Genomic DNA, 19,511 nt, shown 5'->3' with positions numbered 1-19,511 from the left:
ATGAGGGTGTGAGCCAGATGAGCGGCTTGTTAAAAGGTGTCTGTTCTGTTGCTGTTGGTGGTTTCCTCCAGGCATCATTAACGTGTTTAATCTGTCAGGAAGTGGCTCAGTGTTGTTTAGCTGGCTCCTAGGGGAGGATGGAGTGTGACTGTAGTCCTGCTGTGAGTGGCTGGAATCCTATAGGGAACATAGGGGTGTGGCTCCCCCTGCTTCCCTGCTCCAGGAACATCAGGATCCAAAGAAACAGAGCAGAACCAAACAGAGCAGAGCAGAAAAGAACAGAACAAAGCACAACAGAGCTGAACATAACAGAACAGAACAGGGCAGAACAGAGCAAAACATAACAGAGCAGAACAGGGCTGAACAGATTAGAACAGAGCAAAACAGAACAGAGCAGAACAGAGCGGCCATTCCTGTTGATGCAACACCAAAGCAAACACAAGTGCCTTGCTTGGCTTTCAGATACAGAATAATAATGATCCAAGGGGGTCTCCTACCTAAATGCCTTGCATGTGTGTCTCTTCATCATGTTCCCCTTACTGTATTTCTACCGAAGCTAAAGCTCTATCTCAAAGGCTCTTCCTGCAGCTCACAGTGGCACAGCATAAAGGTGTGATGTCGTCTCATGTTTGCATGAGCGTCAGTGCACCTGCCAGGGCAGATGGTCAGACCATTAGTCAGGCCTCGGCCCCAGCCCTGTCATTTATACATAGAGGCACCTCCAATCACAGTCCCTGCCCAGTGGTGGTGGATGCCGTGTGTTTCCTCTTACACAATGTGAAGCGTCTAGTCTGAGCATCTGGAAAAGCTCTCTAAAGCTAATCAATTATTCATTATTGTTTGGCGACAAATCTCTTTCTGTTAGTGTTTTTCTGTGGATAGTTCCTGGTATCACGGAGCCACTCTTTTGAGGAGAGTCAGGAGAGTGCTAGAAGAGAGCAATAAGTAAGACAATCAAAACAGGTTGAACAGTTGTTGCTGTCGGCCCAATACCTCAGCTGCAGGACAGGATTCTGACACCTCTACGTATCACACTATGAGATGTGAAAGTGAAATCACACTAGAGTACATATAGTGCCACCTCAGTTCTTGGAAGTCTAGTCTTGTCTAGAAAAGTTTGGGGTGAGTTGTGGATCTTTTCAAGCTAGCTCAGCCAAATAGGCCGCTACATTACATTTCATCTACATCAAGTGTCTCTGGATATGAGCAATCCTGACATCAAAAACATTTAGAGCTCAACCGTCAGTGGCAACTCTGCTTGGAACAACGTCATGACATAACAATCCCCAACTGTTCATCCTAATCCTCTGAGTGGTGACAGTGGTGACCCCATGCTGTCCTGGCGTCTGCCTTACTCTGTTGTCACAGAAAACAACATGAATCTACCCATCAGGATTGACCTTTTTCAACGTCTGAGGAGTTGTCATGGTGCTCTTATTTCTAGTTCCTTTATTGTTCTGTATATTAACAGCCACAAATGGTTTGCTATCAACCAGATGTATTGGGACTGCATACGGGTGCTGCTATCAACCAGATGTATTGGGACTGCATACGGGTGCTGCTATCAACCAGATGTATTGGGACTGCATACGGGTGCTGCTATCAACCAGATGTATTGGGACTGCATACGGGTGCTGCTATCAACCAGATGTATTGGGACTGCATACGGGTGCTGCTATCAACCAGATGTATTGGGACTGCATACGGGTGCTGCTATCAACCAGATGTATTGGGACTGCATACGGGTGCTGCTATCAACCAGATGTATTGGGACTGCATACGGGTGCTGCTATCAACCAGATGTATTGGGACTGCATACGGGTGCTGCTATCAACCAGATGTATTGGGACTGCATACGGGTGCTGCTATCAACCAGATGTATTGGGACTGCATACGGGTGCTGCTATCAACCAGATGTATTGGGACTGCATACGGGTGCTGCTATCAACCAGATGTATTGGGACTGCATACGGGTGCTGCTATCAACCAGATGTATTGGGACTGCATACGGGTGCTGCTATCAACCAGATGTATTGGGACTGCATACGGGTGCTGCTATCAACCAGATGTATTGGGACTGCATACGGGTGCTGCTATCAACCAGATGTATTGGGACTGCATACGGGTGCTGCTATCAACCAGATGTATTGGGACTGCATACGGGTGCTGCTATCAACCAGATGTATTGGGACTGCATACGGGTGCTGCTATCAACCAGATGTATTGGGACTGCATACGGGTGCTGCTATCAACCAGATGTATTGGGACTGCATACGGGTGCTGCTATCAACCAGATGTATTGGGACTGCATACGGGTGCTGCTATCAACCAGATGTATTGGGACTGCATACGGGTGCTGCTATCAACCAGATGTATTGGGACTGCATACGGGTGCTGCTATCAACCAGATGTATTGGGACTGCATACGGGTGCTGCTATCAACCAGATGTATTGGGACTGCATACGGGTGCTGCTATCAACCAGATGTATTGGGACTGCATACGGGTGCTGGTAGCTTGCCAAGAAATATTACCTCGAACCCATCGTCAGTAAGAAACAGCATGTGGTTGTACCACTATCTTCACAAACCTCATTTTGTATTTCTGCGAGGCCTGCAGCTGCAGTGATAGACGGATGAGGGGAATGTCCGGAGGGAAAATTGCCATAGCTGACGAATTCCATTACCTCTGTCAGGCTGTGTGAAGACTCCAATCTGGTGTTGAAATGTGCACCATCCTGATAAAAGTGGCTCACTTTAACAGACTGGGAACTTCAGTGTTTATAGGTAAAATGGCTGACTTACCTATTCCTACTCTGAAAGCTCTAGTTCACTCAAAATCAGCATAGGCTACATACAGTACATCACAGTGTAAAGGGACTTCGTCATCTAGGATCGTGTATACATTTGTGTTTCAGATGTTGAATTTATTTTTAATGTAACCGAAACACGTGCCGTTTAACTGGCAATAAAGGGTTGAAACCCTGTGACCATGTCTCATGACTGTGGTGTAACGTCACAGCTGAGATAATATACAGTACACATAAATACTTAAACACATAGCCCTGCTGAGTTAACTGAGGCCAATATGGCCGCCGACTGCAACACACCACACAGGGTCTCTGCTTCATTTTATTCGGGGCTCTTTTTGTCAGTCCCCTCACACACACGAACACACACACACACACACACACACACACACACACACACACACACACACACACACACACACACACACACACACACACACACACACACACACACACACACACACACACACACACACACACACACACACACACACACACACCCTCTCCCCTTAATCCCTCCTGCCTAGGACGGTACCCCCTGCTGATGGAGCATGTAGGGGAGGGAAGCCCCTCGCTTGCTACAGCAGATGGCTCCATGAATCATTCATAGTGTCACGTTGAATAAGACATGAACACTGTAGAGGAGAGGAAACTGGGGACAGGGGAACGGTACATTACAGGGAAATGAACCTACCGCTGCTCCCAGACATTACTAGAGAAGGAACAGTGGATGGGCATGAGATGGGGACAGAGAGAACTCACTCATATGCTATCTCTCAGATGTGTTCTACAGCGCTAAGTGTCATGCTACATGTCGGGCAGTGACTCATCTCTCGCTCTCTTTAATCTCTCTCTCTTCTATCTCGCACTAAATACACTCTCTCTTCCTTCCCTTTGTCTTCCTCTCTTTCGTGCTCTGTTTCTCTCTCTCTCCATCTCCATCTCTCTCTCTCTCTCTCTCTCTTTCTCTCTCTCTATCTGTGAGAGTGTTGCTGTTCCTTCTCATGCTGTGTTCTTGGGTAATCAGGCAGGCAGACAGGGATGGAGACAGACAGACAGGGAGGGAGGGAGGCAGGCAGGCAGGGAGGCAGGCAAGTAGACAGGGAGGGAGGGAGCCAGGGAGGGAGGGAGAATGGCAGACAGGGAGGGGGCAGGGAGGGAGGCAGGCAGACAGTGAGGGGGCGGGCAGGCTGCTCTGTATGTGTCAGCGGGCCTCTGACGCACGGCCAACGCTAGACATGCTCAGAATCACAACAACATTTCCCAACGCATGGTGGCTACAGGGAGGTGACACTTCCCAAATGGCACCCTATTCCCTATATAGAGCACTACTTTTGACCAGAGCCCTATGGGAAGTGCACTATGTAGGGAATAGGGTGCCATTTTGGGATGCAACCGCTGTGCCACTGCTCGAGGTAGATGTTGCCCTTTACCACAGATCTAGGATCAGATCTCTCTAACTCCTATCCTAAACTTAACCGTCAGGGGAATGACAAAATATCTGACCCTGTATCAGTGGTTAGGTAACCTTTTTCCATGTGCTTCCTCTCTGCCGTGTTCGTTGTCATGTTAACCATGAGGCATAGCAATGATAAGGGAATTTCTTAGCTGTGCCACTACTACCATGCACTCCTTCCTGGTCTGAAACTGTGGTGATGCAGTTATTTCTGTGCCTCAGCAGCATGCAGCTCTGGTATCTGTGTCACACAGTCATTAGCATGGCCATGAGACACACCGATCTGGGGGGGGGGGGGGGGGGGGGCTTTTTTCTGGTTCATGTCCAGTCAATGAACTAAGCAGACCAGACCCAGCTGCTAATGCATTGGGGCCTATGGAAGAGCCACCCCTTAAGCAGACCAGAACTGCGACCATTTCTTTCAATGGTAAACGGCTTGAGTGGGACCTCTTTATTTATCCACCATCTTTGATATAGATCTCTCCGATAAAGTCTTCCTCTGCTGCTGTTCTGTGTGGGTTAGACACATATTGGTTTGGGGCGGCAGGTAGCCTAATGGTTAGAGTGTTGGACTAGTAACCGAAAGGTTGCTAGATCAAATCCCTGAGCTCACAAGGTAAAAATCTGTCGTTCTGCCCCTGAACAAGGCAGTTAACCCACTGTTCCTAGGCTGTCATTGTAAATAATAATTTGTTCTTAACTGACTTGCCTGGTTAAATTGAATAGGCTGATATTTATGGCAGAGCACTGGTGGGCAAAGAGTCTTATGATACTGCGTTCACATCTCACACCAGCTGAGCCAACGCCTTCTGGCTTGTGTAAGGAAGGAGTGAGCTTCTACCAGAGGCTACAAGCTATGAGGTGAGATAAGATAAGCATATTTAGTTATGGTTGAGGGCAGGGGTGATAGTTTCTTCAGTGACATCATTGCTATGCTAGTAAGGGACGACTAGCCACCTTACCTATGAAGAAAACCTTGACCCAACCCTGTAAACTGCTAACTGGTTTTACAAAGAAAGGAACTCCAGTTATTGTCATTTTAGATGTAATCCTGATTCCTGATCTTCCCTACCACACAGATGCTGTTAATTAATGACTTAAATATGCATATATTAATAATAATGGAGAGATATAGAGAGGAACTCCATGGAGAACCCAGTCCTTGAGTGGAACCCCGGCTTTGAACAAGGACCCCAAATCCCCAAAGTGAATACATTAACCCACTTTTCACTCCACATGAATTTAATGATATGGAGGAGGAGATTCATATCGGTCATGTTTTTTGTGTATGTGTATATGTGGGGCTCCCGAGTGGCGCAGCCGTCTAAGGCACTGCAGCTCAGTGCTAGAGGTGTCACTACAGACCCTGGTTCAATTCCAGACTGTATCACCATGGGCTGTGATTGGGAGTCCCATAGGATGGTGCACAATTGGCCCAGCGTCGTCCGGGTTAGAGTTTGGCCGGGGTAGGCCGTCATTGTAAATAAGAATTTGTTCTTAACTGACTTGCCAAGTTAAATAAAGGTTAAAGAAAAATAATAATTTACCAGGTACATGTTGAGGTTGGATAGTACCAGTAGTAGCCAACCTTTCTAGACCCACAATCTCACACTGTTCAGAACAGTTTTTATGATTTTTTTCCTCATCAAAGGGAATGGCATCTTCTCCTCTGGACAGGTGGACGTGCCACTGCTGTATTCCTTGAGCTGTTCTTGTCTAATGATGTTCTGTATTGTGTCATTGTGTATTATGTTTCATGTTTTGTGTGAACCCCAGGAAGAGTAGCTGCTGCTTTTGCAACAGCTAATGGGGATCCTAATAAAATACCAAATACCAAATTCCAGTCTTTACCAATAACCACAGCACCATCTGCTGGTTCAAGAACACACTACTAGAGGGCTCTACACAGAATAGTCTGGTGCACACAATTATGTATTTATACACTAGATGGCTGATGGGGGGGGCGCTGTGTTGGCACTCCCTTACTGTTGTAAAACATATTTTGAAGCAATAGAAATGCATGTATTAATGTGTACATTTGTTTTTGCCTCGTTTATTCTGTTACAGACACATTAATGCATACTATTATATTATGTGAGCTAAACATAATATAACAATATATGAAAACATTTTCCTTAAAGTATAATTTGTTTTATTACTAATGTTACTGTCCCCACTTCAACAAAAAAATACTTAAATACATTGTTCTTGAAACATTTAACTGAAATAAAGTAGCATCCCATGTATTCCAATGGTGGACTGGTCCTACTGGGGAGTGCCAATATGGCCGACAGGTGGCTTCAAAGCCTCTCAATGGCCAATACATAGAATCACAATCCAGGGTTTATATACATCATTGGGTGCACATAATAAGCACTAGTAGAAACACACAAATATAACAACAACATAAAAGAATGGGAAGATGGTTTTGTATGATGCACTGACAAAATGCATCATAACCCAGGGTTAGAGCCAAGAGGGAGGTGCGTTTGCTTCAACCCAGCGTCCCCTATTAGTCATCTAGTGTATATATCATAGAGAGAGCGAAGCGTTCAGTCAACAGCGACTAATGCATGCTGGTGCTGGGTGGGCTTTTGGAAGGCCTGCATTCACTCAGTCACTCTTTTCACGCCACTATACAAAGTGATTTTCATAGTAAGTTAGGAGAGCATTTTCGCTAAACCTAACCCTAACCCATTTCCTAACCTTAACCTCAGTCTCCTAACCTGCTACATTAATTATCCTAACCTGTGGCGTAGGTTCTACTAACCTTCTACGAAAAAAATAGTTTTTCGCCTTATGAATATGGAGTTTTTCCTGGTCACGACACATGGTCAGGAACCAGTCATCATTCATGAGTAGGGCCAAAGATGGTGAAAAAATCAAGATATCCCATAAAGACTGTTTGCCATTGAAACAAATGTTCACAGTTCCCATCTACTTAATGGAATTTGTATTTGTTTCATTGACCCATTGTTGACATTGTCCCAAAATGTTTTGCTTGTCGGCACTCAAGTTTTCAAGATATGTAACTTTCAAAATACAGAAATCATCATACGGTATGATTTCTGTATTTTGAAAGTGAAATATCTTGAAAACTTGACAGCAGCTGGGTCTGGTCTACTTAGTAAGTATTGGTTATTTTAACCAGAAAAAAGGAGCCTATAAAATGTCTCGCTTTCTCATGAGCCATGCAGTGAGGATTCAGTTTCTTTCATTGGGTGGCAGCAAAGAGCTATCTCCAGTGCCACTAACAGCATTATAGTAGATCGGCAGTGTATCATTTACAGTGTAATCAATGGTTTATTACACAATTGACTGATTTTATTACACAATTGACTGAGAAATTGACTGATTTTATGGACGACTGCTTAAACAGACCCCTGGCATTTCATATCATATGTAACGTGTCATTTAGCATGAAGCTGTGATGGTTGTGTTACAGTTGTGCTACCTATCATCTCTATGGGTCTGAAACCTCCAGTGAGGCCCTTGATGACTTTTAGTGACAGGGCTCTAATGCTGTCTTTTACCTTCTCTCGCCCCCCCCCCCCCCCCCCCTCTCTCTCTCTCTCTCTGTCCAGATCACGGGGGCAATCCTCTTAGCTGTGGGACTATGGGGAAAGTTTATGCTGGGTGCGTACATATCTATCATCGCTGACAGCTCCACCAACGCTCCTTATGTTCTCATTGGCACCGGAACCTGCATCATCGTGTTCGGACTGTTTGGATGCTTCGCTACCTGCCGCGGGAGCCCATGGATGCTCAAGCTGGTGAGAGCTAGGAGAAGTTGGCGAGAGCTAGGAGAAGTTGGTGAGAGCTAGGAGAAGTTGGTGAGAGCTAGGAGAACTTGGCGAGAGCTAGGAGAAGTTGGCGAGAGCTAGGAGAAGTTGGTGAGAGCTAGGAGAAGTTGGTGAGAGCTAGGAGAAGTTGGCGAGAGCTAGGAGAAGTTGGCGAGAGCTAGGAGAAGTTGGTGAGAGCTAGGAGAAGTTGGTGAGAGCTAGGAGAACTTGGCGAGAGCTAGGAGAAGTTGGCGAGAGCTAGGAGAAGCTGGCGAGAGCTAGGAGAAGTTGGTGAGAGCTAGGAGAAGTTGGTGAGAGCTAGGAGAAGTTGGTGAGAGCTAGGAGAAGTTGATGAGAGCTATGAGAAGTTGGAGAAGTTGATGAGAGCTAGGAGAATATGATGAGAGCTAGGAGAAGTTGGTGAGAGCTAGGAGAAGTTGATGAGAGCTAGGAGAAGTTGATGAGATCTAGGAGAAGTTGGTGAGAGCTAGGAGAAGTTGATGAGAGCTAGGAGAAGTTGGTGAGAGCTAGGAGAAGTTGATGAGAGCTAGGAGAATATGATGAGAGCTAGGAGAATATGATGAGAGCTAGGAGAAGTTGGTGAGAGCTAGGAGAAGTTGATGAGAGCTAGGAGAAGTTGATGAGAGCTAGGAGAATATGATGAGAGCTAGGAGAAGTTGGTGAGAGCTAGGAGAAGTTGATGAGAGCTAGGAGAAGTTGATGAGAGCTAGGAGAAGTTGATGAGAGCTAGGAGAAGTTGGTGAGAGCTAGGAGAAGTTGGTGAGAGCTAGGAGAAGTTGGTGAGAGCTAGGAGAAGTTGGTGAGAGCTAGGAGAATATGGTGAGAGCTAGGAGAAGTTGGTGAGAGCTAGGAGAAGTTGGCGAGAGCTAGGAGAAGTTGATGAGAGCTAGGAGAAGTTGATGAGAGCTAGGAGAAGTTGGCGAGAGCTAGGAGAAGTTGGCGAGAGCTAGGAGAAGTTGGTGAGAGCTAGGAGAAGTTGGTGAGAGCTAGGAGAAGTTGGTGAGAGCTAGGAGAAGTTGGTGAGAGCTAGAGGAGTTGATGAGAGCTAGGAGAAGTTGTCATCCGAGTAACTCAAATGTGTCTATTTCTTCCCACTGGGGAAGAAACAGAATTCAACATCTGTTCCACATTGGTTCAATGTAATATCATTGAAATGACGTGGAAACAACGTTAATTCAACCAGTGTGTGCCCAGTGGGTTTGTTTCTGTCCTTGTTTCTGTCTTTGTTTCGTTTTTGATTTCTTTCCTTCTAAAAAGGTCTTCCTTTCCTACTGTCATTCAACGTTCCTTGCAGTGTTTCGAGGATCTTATTGTGAGCAAATGGTGAGAAAGTCTGCAAAATATACACAGTAACTCAGTGGCCGTTTTGTGGCGCCCTGTGTGCCCTCTCTCTGCAGTACGCCATGTTCCTGTCCCTGATCTTCCTGGCAGAGCTTGTGGCTGGCATCTCCGGCTTTGTCTTTCGTCATGAGGTAGGTGGCCCTGCCATACCTGCGTCTGGCACTCACCCACAGGATCATGAGTACCCACCCACTGGGCACAGATGTCAATTCAACGTCTATTCCACGTTAGTTCAACGTAATTTTGTTGAACTGACGTGGAAACAATGTTGATTCAACCAGTGTGTGCCCAGTGGGCAGAATTCATCAGTCAGAGTGTCCATCTGTTTCACAACAGGAGAAGCTATGAACACAACAAGAACTTTGTGTTTGTGTTCCCAGATAAAGGGAACCTTCCAGAGGACCTTCAGTGAGGCAGTGAAGAACTACAATTCCCAGGACGAGAGGAGCCTGGCTGTGGACAATGTGCAGCGCAGTGTGAGTGACGGTCATTTTGACAGCCAAATTAGGGTTGTGATAAAAAACGGATTGTGATAAATCCCTCTCTCTCCAACCCCCCTCTCTCTCTATCTCTCTTGCTCTCTCCATCCCTCTCTCTCTCTCTCTCCCCCCTCCCTCTCCATCCCTCTCTCCCTCTCCATCGCTCTCCATCCCCCTCTCTCCCTCCAGTTGAAATGCTGTGGTGTGTTGAACTACACCAGCTGGTTGTCCAGTATCTGGTTCCCTAACAACGGCATCCCACCCAGCTGCTGTGCCAGCATCTCTGACTGTAACGCTTCTGACCTGCGCAATGTCACCATAGCCCCCAGCAAGGTCCACCAGCAGGTCAGACACACACACCGACAGACAGACACACACCGTACACACTGACAAACACACTCACTTGTCTTGTCTTCTACAGGGCTGTTATGAGCTGGTGACTGACTTCATTGAGACTAACATGGGGATCATTGCTGGAGTGACATTTGGAATAGCTGTCTCACAAGTAAGTAACAGTATGGGCCAGCTGTTCTTCCACTCTCCTTCTGTGTGTGTGTGAGCGTGCGCCCAGTGCAGGTTATTAATGATTACACACGGCTGGGGCGATGTTCACCGCTGCTCCTTCAGACCCAATCAGCGAGTCCGCCACTCAGAGCCTGTTCCATCACACACATGCCATTCAGGCGCACCTCGGGAACTATTATACAGACCAGAGTACAAGAGCACACACACACGCTCTCCATCCCTCTCGCTTTTCCACATACTCATACAGACACACACACACTCTCTCTCTCCCCTACCTCCTTCCTTCTCCAGCTCCCTCTCTCTCCATTCCTCTTCTCTCTGCATTTCTCCTCTCTCTCCCTCTCTCCTCATTTCTCCTCTCCCTCCTTCGCTCTCTCCTCATTTCTCATCTCCCTCCTTCGCTCTCTCCTCATTTCTCCTCTCCCTCCTTCACTCTCTCCTCATTTCTCTCCTCTCTCTCTCTTTCTCTCTCTCTACTCTGCGCGAGTGTGGTCGTTACCTCCTGCTCGGGCTGACATGCTCGATTAGCCCCACAGCGCCGCTCGTCGTCACAGCGACCCCCTCCATTACCCTTAATGGGCCTGGGGGAGGTAGGTAGAGAGAGTGAGAGTGTGTGTGTGTCTCCGTGGACGCTGTGACCTGCGACGGCCTGCTCTTCTGCAGTCCCGAGCCCATTAATTGCACCGTAAACGTTATGGAGGGAAGCGGCGAGGGGAGAAGGAGGGGTGGCAGAGAGAGATCAATGACACCTCTTAGAGGAGCAGCCACCCCTTTAATGCATCTTATCCCTATCCCTCCTCTCTTCCTTCCCTGATCCCTCCTCTCCTCCTTCCCTGATCCCTCCTTGGCCCTCCATCCCCCGGCAATGAGGATGGAGGGAAGAGGGGGAGGGTGGAGGGAAGAGGGGAAGGGTGGAGGGAAGAGGGGGGAGGATGGAGGGAAGATTGAGGACCTCTAAGAGAGATGATTTGTGTGCTGTTGGAACTGACTCATTTTCATCACCCCCCCTCTCTCTTTCTCTCCCTCTCTATTTTTCTCTCTCTCCCACTCTCTCTCTCTTTCTGCCACTCTCTTTTTCACTCTCTCTTTCCCTCCAGTCAATTGGTATGCTGTTGGCATGCTGTCTGTCGCGGCTTATCACTGCCAACCAATATGAGATGGTGTAGCAGTGAGGTGCAGGTGAGTCTGACACACACACAAATACTTTATTTGAATACACCAATCAAATTTACAAAAAAAGGATCCAAACATTTCAAAGGTCCCTGTGTGCATGGCACTCAAGGGTACAGAAAGCACATCCTTCTCCAAACAGCTAGGCTGCCCACGACAGCTGAAACAGAGCAGTACCTAGCCAATTGCTTTGCCCTAGTTTTTGTCAGGCCCGCAATCTGGAGGCCACGCACTGCAAGCCTGTGTATGTGGCCGAGACTGACAAATATCAGCCCCACCAGCTTGCACCTCCACCCCAGGCTGTCCCAGCATGCCACAAGGGGCTGGTATTTAAGCAGCTTCTCAGCAAAGGCCTGCTCCATGTAGCCGTCCAATGAGCAGCCCACTTCCAAAACGAACACCTCCCCCTGGCCTCCCCCCACAACAACAACATCTGGCACACAGGAAAACCCATCGTCATCAATATCAAACGAGCTTCCATCACACAAGAATGTTTATGCATGCGTGCTGTTGGTGAGACCACTTGTTCCACCTCGCTGGCTATCAGGTCAACAAGGCGGTCATGTCTAGCAATGTATATATCTTTGTATGATCAGCAGCCATTCACAACATGGGCAATGGACTCCATTTCATTTGAGTCGTGTAGAATACAAAATAGGTCATTATCTGCAGGGTACCAGAGTGCTACACACACACACACACACACTTGTGTAGTGCTATTTGTCTCTGTGACTAAGTGCAATGCATCCAGTGTAATAAGGGGTTGTGTCACAGACCTCCATGGCTGGAACCCCTACAGCCCCCTGCAAGTCGTAGTCAAACACACACACACACACAAACGTGATCTCACTATGCAAGGTGGTTATCGCTAGCTCACACCTTCCCAGCAGGCCCCTCTAATTGGCCGTCCCCGACTGTGCTGCTGTGGATTATAAATAAAGCTGTTTGGCTCGCAATTAAAGACTCTGATTTATACCGTGTTGGCAGGGCTGTGTGGCGTGATTATGCCTTAAAGAGTTAGAATCCCCCACTTCTCCCCCCTATGACACACTGGCTTAACCTCATAGGGTTTAGCCTGATAGTGTTTAGCCTGCTAGCGGTTAGCATGGCCGAGCTTCACCAGAGCGTCATTGTCAATTCGAAGCTTGCAGAAACTGTTACTGGCTCCTATCCACCAGACACTGGTTGGCTGTTTTGTCACTTCAGAAGCCTCAGGGCTCTAAATAGACCTGAAGCCTGGCACGGGAGGCTCCGGGAGGGTTAACCGACAGACTGTGTTCCACAGGTGCAGAGAGAGAGTGGCATTTAGGCTTCTTACACACATCACAGTCCAAAGGCTCCGCTCATTACAGCAGACAAATGGCTATCCCTCTGGCTGTGTGGCGGCCCTGCAGAGACTTCTCAGGGAGATCTGTCTTCCAAAAGCTTCAGGTGACAAGTTCCAAAAGAGAGGATCCCCTCGTTGTCACTGATTATGGGTGGTGGTGATGGTGTTTTCAGGGAATGTAGACACATGCGCAGACACACACGTACACACACAATCATGTTGAGTCTCTCTGTGATTGTCGGCACCTTTGTTATTTGTTTCCTTCCAGGGAGACCAGGAGGAGAGAGTACACGTCACCTTGGAAACTGGGGAAGAACACACCCAAACGCTGGCACACTCCATTCTTACTTTTCCACTCCTTATCTTCCTTACTTTATCGCTCTCTTTTTCTCTCTTTCATCTGTTTGAACACATTCCTTAATATGCCATCATGCCATGATTAAAAATGTTTCCTTTCAAGACCTTAATTCTTCTAAAAATGAATGGTTGTCGATTAGCACCTGCCTCAGCCATATGCTCTGATCCAGGCATGCCATGCCTAATTCAAACAGTACCAATCTCTACTTACACAAGTTGACAATATTCCTAAGAAATTGCCTTGATGCAACATAGCTCCTCGTTCGACGGCTATCTTCCCCAGTCTAAATTTCCTGGAAATAATTTGAGAGATGCCATCAGAATTTCCTATATGAGGTCTTTGAAAGAAACTTGAGCCCACTCAGAAGGGACTGAGTTTCTCTAACTGACACAGACACACACACACACTCTCTGACACACACACACACACACACACACACACACACACACACACAGCGTCTGCTTTTTGCTGCTACATGGACTACAGTAAACCTACATCCTGCTTCTAATGACTATCAGTCTAAATGAGCTTGTGCAAGTTGCTCTCTGTGGATGTGTATTTGTTATGCGTTTAGCTCCTCTGTATTCAGTAGAGTCCTGTACTTGGTGATCTCTGCCACTCCCTCCCCTTTGCCTTCTGTCTGTCAGTCAGTTAGTCATAATGTTGTTTTGTTGTTGTAATATTTTATTTCATTTTAAAAGTCTTAACTAGTCATGTGTGTTTCTATAACAGTAGACTGAGACACAGACATTTTTCTGGTTTTAACCCCAGTTTTGGTGTTCAAATGTTTTTACACATTCACCTTCTGCTTGAGATCCCACTCTATTTTACTATCCTTGTCCGTTCTCCAGCACATCCAGCTCTCTCTCTCTCTCTCTCCGCCGCCACACCCCAGTACATTCGGTTCTCTCTCTCTCTCTCTCTCTCTCCGCCGCCACAACAGTACATTCGGTTCTCTCTCTCTCTCTCTCTCTCTCTCTCTCCGCCGCCACACCCCAGTACATTCGGTTCCAACTCCCTCCCCCCTGACGAGAGAGAGAGAACTGGATGTGCTGGAGAACGGACAAGGATAGTAAAACAGAGTGGGATCGCTGCACAAACTAGAGTTTCATTGAGTCAGCACTGCTTTCTGATGATGAGAGAAGACTATTCTACTTCCGGTCTTTTGTTGTTGCCGTTTGCTTCTCACTATATGGGATTGGTAGACAGAGAGAGAGCCCACTGGGCACACACTGGCAGAATCAACGTTGTTTCCACGTCATTTCAATTAAATGACGTGGAATAGACGATGAATTGATGTCTGTGTCCAGTGAGAGAAAGAGAGAGTAAGAGAGAGATAGAGAGAGTCATTCTCAGTGGTAGGACTTGAGGTGTTCGAGCTCGATTCGGTCTGTCATTGCTCTGGCTTGGAACAATCAAATGAAATACCACTTTCTGAAGATTTGCCACTTTTGTGTATTACTTAAATGTAGAATCAGTAATATGACAGCAACCTCTTAGGTGGTAATGACTGTAGGTATACTAAGCTTTAGTGGGCGCCTGGGGGTAGAATGGAGTGGGGCAGACCACCGAGGTCACTGACACTGTTACTGGTTTAATTCAACTGGTATGTGAGTACAGCAAGCTGGTTCCAAGATTCTATTTCTGTAATTACTACGATTCTTTTAGGTTTTTGTTTTGTTTTGGGGTTTTGACGCATTCTGAAGTTGCTCTGTGTTTTCGTTGGATCAGTATAAAACCAATGTACATGATCAATTAATCTCTCAATCCAAAATTGGACAGATGAAATAAGACTTTGTATAAAAAAAAATAACGTTTTAAAATGCATCACCAGCTAGCATGCCAACAAATGTATGTTGATATTGTGAACAATTGTGATCTTGAATATATTAATAAAATGGTCATTACATCGTTTCAGTTGTGAGCTTCTGTTGTGAGATATTTACTCTCTCTTTTGTTTCTAGAACCGAGTATTTTTTGTTGTTGATATAAGGTGGGTAGTTAATCATCATTCATTAATTCTGCCCCTGATAGATCCAATATAATTTACAGGTAGCAATAATATTTTTTACCCCACGGTGTCACTATCACATCTATGAAAAACGTATTCGCGATCCCGTCTAGAAAGGGTGTTCGTGAGGCAGGCTTGACCATAGAATTAGCAATTAGAGTAATTTAATAGGATCTTTTTGGGCTTGACTGTAAAAAAAATTACGAACAAGAACAACATCCAATGAAATCCTTACCGTTTGTTACAATGTAACTATTCACAATGGACATCCGTATTCGTGATCATTAATCTGTTACAGCATCAGAAACTATACTATGTTGATACAGCAAAAAAAACGAACTACTTTGTTGATAGTGTATACATTGTTAAAATTGTCACTAGTACACATACTACTTAAAGTGTTTTTGTGGGCAGGAATGACGCAGCCCCAGCCTGAATTAAACTCCTGCTTCAACACGTCGCTAGTTTCCTCAGATGAGCCTGCTCTATTCCACCACTCAAATTGCATAATTATGATTCCTTCCTCGCCTCCGTATTTCTTTGAAAGGATGTCATTTGAGACCCTCAAATTCAAATGTACACGAGCCCTGGTTTTACTAAAACTGTGAAAGCAAGTTTTTCACACTACACATTTAAGTTATCAGTATTGAAGTGACATTATGTTATTTTCTTCATAATCTCTCCAAAAGAGGAAGTATGGAAGGAAGGTAAAAATAGGTGTTTTTGTTTTTTTGAAGGAAGTAAACATGTTCTAACGGGAGTTGACTTGGCAGAAAATCAGCAGGGTTGGTGAGAGACCGGCTAAAATCTGATTGGCTGAAAACGGAGTTACGGCTTGTGGGCTGATGCAAGTACGCCACTCCTGCATATCACCGTCCTCCTGCTGGTGCTGAGGATTTATTAAGCTAGCAAGCCGCTATCGGTCGCTTTGCTCACAACAAGCTGTCAAATTAAGACTTTATGCCTTCCACAGAAGTTTAACAAGTGAAGTGGTTATTCGGAAAAATACCAGGGACAATAACATCACGGTGAGTTTGTACTGCTTGAGCTACATTTATTCTCCAAATATGGCTAGCTAGCTAATGCTAGCTGTTAATTCAGTTAGTTGAGAACGGAAGCATCTATTGGCTAGTGTAAGGATTTCTTAATTTTTGGTAGGCCTACTATGCAACTAATGATACTGAAATAACGTTACTTGAAGTAACTAACCGTATGGTGTCTCTTATTTCAGGTCGTTCATCCTGTTACTTTGGCCTGAGGGGGAAACATTCGACTGAGACAGATCCGGGAACGCCCTTAGAAAAAAGCCACTTGTTAGTCAATTAGTGAGTAACGTTAGGTAGTACAGTTCTCACAAGGCAGGCAAGACGTTTGAGAAGTCTGGACGTTTCCTCGGACTGCGTAAGCTTTTGCAGCAGCTAAATTTGTAATTGTAATCCGATAAAGAGCATTAACTAGTTATCTTGTTAAGGTTTATTTCAGACCGTGACAGAATAGTAAAACTGCATTATCATCGGTGACGCGAGGTAACTAGATTGTCTGCACGCGGTCAGGTTTCTCGCAAAAATGATGCAAATTTCGGATTCGTACAATCAAAAGAATTCATTGTTCAATGCAATGAACCGATTTATTGGTGCTGTAAATAACATGGATCAGACGGTGATGGTTCCTAGTCTGCTAAGAGACGTGCCTCTAGACGAGGAAGAAGAGGTGAAAACGATATCACCGATTAGGACCGCCAGCAATGGGTCAACCACCTATTTCCAGGACGGGGACATGTACAATTACTATGTGCTATTAAAATCGATCAGGAATGACATCGAATGGGGGGTCCTACAAGCCGACGACAGGCGGAAAGAAAAAATGGGGGTGACCGCGTTGGACATATCCAGAATAGAATCCGATGATGATGACTTGGAGAAACAATTTCATTATCATTTGACCGGACTACACACGGTTCTGTCCAAGCTTACCCGGAAAGCAAACACCCTCACGAACAGGTACAATCAGGAGATTGTAATAAGGGGCTGTGGACTGTGACCACTAGAAAGTTGAGTGTGTCAGACGATAACATAAAAAGTCATTGGTGAACAGTGGAATGGGGGGGATGTCCTAGTGATATCGTTTGTATTTATTCCCACAGTGGGGAAATAAATTCCCACAAATAAATGTAACCTACTAGACGTGTTTCATATGCATTGTTAAACATTTTCCATCTACTGTTTGAATGATTGTTTGCACTAAGTCTTGTGTATTAATGGCTTGTTGTATGGATGGTCTATCCACGTTAAGATTTTTTGTTTGGGCAACATTGCATAATGCCTACTGACAGTGATTTCATATGTTATGGTAGCAGTGAGTCATTGCCATACCATTGACTAAATCATATGCTTGATAATCTATGAACTGGAATCAAATAATAATTATTTTGAATTTGAGAGATTCCAAGAGATTAACACCAACTGTAAACCTTATTTAAGCACCATTTTATTTTTCTATAGAATTGACGGCTCAGCGATTAAACATCTGCTTATTGTTATGTTGTGATCAGTTTATTTGACACAGTCACTGGTTTATTGAGAGGTACACAACTTTGGCATGATAGTTTTGTGACTTGATTAAACTGTAAGATTGTGATTAGTCTGTGAACTGATGCCTACAGTGGGTATAGAAAGTCCCCCTTTCAAAATGTTCACCTTTTGTTGCCTTACAGCCTGAAATGAAAACATACATTTAGACTTTTTTCAGCTTTATTTATGGTGTGTAACCCACAATATCCAAGGGAATTTTTGTCTTCAAAAGTAAAACAGTAAAATACCCTATTTGGATAAGTGAACACCCCCCTTAGAATTGCAAACTTGCTGAGGTATAACCAACCACCTTCCAGAGCACAAATCAAGCTAATTGTCTTCCATCTGTGATCCATTTTAGGACTTTGATTAGTTCAGAATAAAAGCAGTTGGTCATAGAGGACTCCACTGCTCAATAGTGCAATTCAAAGCAAAGAATCCACTATGGTAGGAAAGGTACTGTCAAAAGATCTACGAGATAAAGTTGTGAAAAGGCACAAGTCGGGATGGATATAAAAATATTTCAAAGGCTTTGTCCCTCGGAGCACAGTTAAGACCATTATTAACAAGTGGTTAAGGCGTATGGCACCACCCAGACCCCGCATAGATCAGGCCGTCCCTCCAAACTGGATGACCGGGCAAGGAGGAGAGTGATCAGAGAGGCTACCAAGAAGCCATTGGTGACTTTGAAGGAGTTTCAGGCCTTTATGGCAAAGACTGGTCAATGTGTGCATGTGCCCACTATCACAAGTGCTCCACAAATCTGGCCTCTATGGGAGGGTGGCAAGAAAGAAAAAAAAACACATCAAGTCTCGTTTGAGCTTTGCCAAAAAGCACATTGTAGATTCCGAGACCAAGTGGCAAAAGATGCTGTGGTCAGATGACACCAAAATTGAACTTTTTGGTCTGAATGCAAAACGATATGTCTGGAGAAAACCCAATACATCTTTCCACCCAAAGAACACCATGTCTACAATAAAACACACCATGTCTACAATAAAGAACACCATGCCTACAGTAAAGAACACCATGTCTACAGTAAAACACACCATGCCTACAGTAAAACACACCATGCCTACAGTAAAGAACACCATGCCTACAGTAAAACACACCATGCCTACAGTAAAACACCATGTCTACAGTAAAACACCATGTCTACAGTAAAGAACACCATGTCTACAGTAAAACACCATGTCTACAGTAAAGAACACCATGTCTACAGTAAAGAACACCATGTCTACAGTAAAACACCATGTCTACAGTAAAGAACACCATGTCTACAGTAAAACACACCATGCCTACAGTAAAACACACCATGCCTACAGTAAAACACACCATGCCTACAATAAAGAACACCATGCCTACAGTAAAGAACACCATGTCTACAGTAAAACACACCATGCCTACAGTAAAACACACCATGCCTACAGTAAAGAACACCATGTCTACAGTAAAACACGGTGGTGGCAGTATCCTATTGTGGAGGTGTTTCTCTTCAGCAGGGTCAGGATAGAAGGGAAAATGGACAGTGCAAAATACCGACAGATTCTTGAGAACCGGCTGCCCTCTGCCAGGAAGTTGAAAATGGGAAGATGGTTCACTTTTCAACATGACAATGACCCAAAGCACACTGCCAAAGCAACCGTACAGTGGCTGAAGGACA

General features: G+C 45.3%; 2 protein-coding genes across 2 annotated transcripts in view; both read left to right on the top strand.

Annotated features, from left to right (window-relative positions):
- The window catches only part of LOC120042646 (tetraspanin-7-like), a 30,740-nt gene extending 17,270 nt beyond the window's left edge, over window positions 1–13,470 (top strand). The window contains exons 2-8 of the mRNA XM_038987468.1: window positions 7,849–8,037; window positions 9,465–9,539; window positions 9,789–9,884; window positions 10,077–10,232; window positions 10,309–10,392; window positions 11,510–11,591; window positions 13,178–13,470. Coding sequence (XP_038843396.1) covers window positions 7,849–8,037; window positions 9,465–9,539; window positions 9,789–9,884; window positions 10,077–10,232; window positions 10,309–10,392; window positions 11,510–11,578 — 669 coding nt within the window. The 3' untranslated portion in view covers window positions 11,579–11,591; window positions 13,178–13,470. The remainder of the gene's footprint in view (window positions 1–7,848; window positions 8,038–9,464; window positions 9,540–9,788; window positions 9,885–10,076; window positions 10,233–10,308; window positions 10,393–11,509; window positions 11,592–13,177) is intronic.
- A 2,652-nt stretch (window positions 13,471–16,122) lies between these two features.
- LOC120042647 (mid1-interacting protein 1-B-like) lies at window positions 16,123–17,915 on the top strand. The gene is made up of 2 exons (XM_038987469.1): window positions 16,123–16,306; window positions 16,510–17,915. The coding sequence occupies exon 2, from the start codon at window positions 16,845–16,847 to the stop codon at window positions 17,316–17,318; it is 474 nt and encodes a 157-aa protein (XP_038843397.1). The 5' UTR covers window positions 16,123–16,306; window positions 16,510–16,844; the 3' UTR covers window positions 17,319–17,915.
- The last annotated feature ends 1,596 nt before the right edge of the window (window positions 17,916–19,511 follow it).

This window comes from Salvelinus namaycush, unplaced genomic scaffold (assembly GCF_016432855.1).
Source record: "Salvelinus namaycush isolate Seneca unplaced genomic scaffold, SaNama_1.0 Scaffold738, whole genome shotgun sequence".
In the NCBI taxonomy this organism is placed as follows: domain Eukaryota; kingdom Metazoa; phylum Chordata; class Actinopteri; order Salmoniformes; family Salmonidae; genus Salvelinus; species Salvelinus namaycush.
Note: the sequence above shows the minus strand (reverse complement) of the source record. Positions and strands in the feature narration are given on the sequence as shown.

Excerpts from the sequence above, each read along its gene's own strand:
- LOC120042647 (XM_038987469.1), top strand. The coding sequence starts at position 16,845 with ATGATGCAAATTTCGGATTCGTACAATCAAAAGAATTCATTGTTCAAT.